We start from the raw sequence: 2,545 nt of genomic DNA, 5'->3' as shown, positions 1-2,545 counted from the left end.
CAATATAAATATTGTTGAACTAACTAGAGTATAATTTCTTTACCATTAATCAAATAATAAATAAAAGAACTTCGTTCCAATGTAAGATTCGTTCATACAAACAGCTAAGACTCCTTTACATTATTAAGAAAAATGTAGTTTTGACCAACAAGTACTCTCTGTCAATTGCACATACTTTAAATAATGCAAGTAAACCACAACAGCCGAATAAACTTCAATAAAACGTGTAATTAATATGAATTAGTAGGTTACAAGTTTAGACATTAACAAAAACCAGCAGTTATAGATGTAGTACTAGCAGCATTGCAGCAATGCTTTTCTAACACCAGATGGCGCTATTGATCTACTAATCCCAAAGATGCCTATTCATGAGCTGTCAGAAGTCAAGGTCACAAATTGTCTCTTTTCGTCAAGGTCAAGGTTTAAGGCCTTCCAATCCAGTCGTTTCAACTAACGACATAACTTTTGCAAAAAAAAAAAAAAAAGGAAAAAAGCCAGATCTTAAAAAGCTGTGATTGTAAGATTCCCAATTCTACAGTTGTTTCTCATTACGGGCGTGACCATACCATAATTCTGACCAATGTGAATTTATGTACAATTGAATTTATTTACATGATATTTTTTTTGACATCTAGCTATACTTAGTTATTGCTCTAATTATAGATTTTATAGCACAGTAATAGAAGCTGCATTTTACGCTATTCCACAAAAGACAACATTCAGCTTATTCACAGTTATCTATAATTTTTACTATAATACCAATGTACATTATCAGGCAAAATAAAATTCATGGTGCACAAATAATGTTCACAGTGCGCTAATTTATTATTTACATGATAATATTTTAGAGTGAGTAAGGAGGAAACAAATGTTCAAATAAATGATTAAGTCAAAAGTGCTGAAATTATTGGCTACCATTTTCTATTGCGGCTGGAATACAAACCATATAGAAAATAAAAATTAAAAAAGGATAATTTATACCAATATTAGAAAAAAAATCCACTTTTAAATATCCTACGCTGATTTATCAGTATTTTGTTTATAAAGGTATATGTACACAACCGGGTAGATTAATTAAAAGTCATTTTGCCAATTTCTAATTCTGTACAGGTAAAACCGGTTGATTTGCCTTTCTTGCAATTTAAATATTTATTCCAATGATCAGGTGTAAGTCACACACATCAGTTCCTTAGGATGAAGCAATATTAAAAAATACTGCCTCCAACTCCTCAATTTTTATACTTGAAATTCATTATTGTATTACCACTGCCCTCTCCCACCCCCCATCAAAAACAAAACTGTACAATTCTTCATTGACATAAAATGACACTCCTCTTATATCAGAATGTATAGTGTATGCATACAGTAAAAGATACATCTATAAGTTACCTGAGCAGTCACTCAACATGCAGTCTGGTTTCAAGGTTCAACGCGCAAATATTAGACTGATATTCTCGATTTAGAATGATTCTTGATTAAAGGCTACATGTCTTTCTTTGTAATCAAAACTATTAATTTGCTGCACCGAGATCCTTTTTTACAATTTTTTTATGTTTTTTTTTTATTTTGGTGTTTGCAACAATTCCAAGAGTCGTTTTAGCGCTGTTTAACCTCCAGCAAGATGTGAGTCCTGGCCTTCACAAAATAATTACATTGCAATATTTCTCCCTGTCCCTCCCCAAATGAATAGTTTTTAGAACCATATTCAGAGGACCTGGAGATGACCTTGTGATTTTTGGGCAAGAATAGATGAGTTTCAAACTTTAGAACCTGCTCAATTCCCAATGTAATCCGACCATTACTATTAACTGGTGGTCTTCAATTTGTTGATGACTTTCTTCTCTTTGACTCTTCTGTTCTGAAACCAGATAGTGACCTGCCTTTCTGACAGGTTGGTGGTTGCAGATATTCTCCTTCTTTTGTCCTTAGTGATGAATTTATTGGTAGCATATTCCCTTTCTAGTTCTTTAAGTTGGACTTTAGTATATGGGACACGCTTCTTCCTGCCTCGTCTGTAGTTATTAGCGTCTGACGGATGGGAAACTACGTCTGAAAAGGGAAAGTACAGGTCACTGGGGTTTGCAAACTCTCAATCAGCAGCATATAAAGCTTAACTAGTGTTACTCAATGTATGGGATGCATGGACACAGCTAAAGGCTGCAATAGTCACTAATAGTCCCAAACCCTGTCATTACCAGCAGACACAGGGTCAAAATGGACAGTACACAAAAAAGGCAAAACAAGTGTAGGATTGGTGTATGGTTATAAAATTAATAATACAAATATCAACAAATACCTAAATCCTACACAAACTCTAGAAATCGATCTGTTATTCTCTCTATATTTTGTAACATTGTAATCATTAACGCTGACATAATATAAACAATGCATTCGTATCTCACATTATGAATCTACATCTTTATATATATATATTTATACATATATATTGTTTATTGTATATACATATTGTATATATATATATACATATATATATTTACATTTATACATATATATATATATATATACATATATATTTATATATACA

The 2,545-nt window shown here is 32.1% G+C and overlaps 1 protein-coding gene across 1 annotated transcript in view; it reads right to left on the bottom strand.

The window, feature by feature from the left end:
- Window positions 1–229: 229 nt before the first annotated feature.
- Window positions 230–2,545, bottom strand: part of HOXA13 (homeobox A13) — a 3,403-nt gene continuing 1,087 nt past the window's right edge. Inside the window, exon 2 of the mRNA XM_072413452.1 lies at window positions 230–2,049. Coding sequence (XP_072269553.1) covers window positions 1,805–2,049 — 245 coding nt within the window. The 3' untranslated portion in view covers window positions 230–1,804. The remainder of the gene's footprint in view (window positions 2,050–2,545) is intronic.

The sequence above is a fragment of the Pyxicephalus adspersus genome, chromosome 5 (genome assembly GCF_032062135.1).
Source record: "Pyxicephalus adspersus chromosome 5, UCB_Pads_2.0, whole genome shotgun sequence".
Classification (NCBI taxonomy): Eukaryota; Metazoa; Chordata; class Amphibia; order Anura; family Pyxicephalidae; genus Pyxicephalus; species Pyxicephalus adspersus.
Note: the sequence above shows the minus strand (reverse complement) of the source record. Positions and strands in the feature narration are given on the sequence as shown.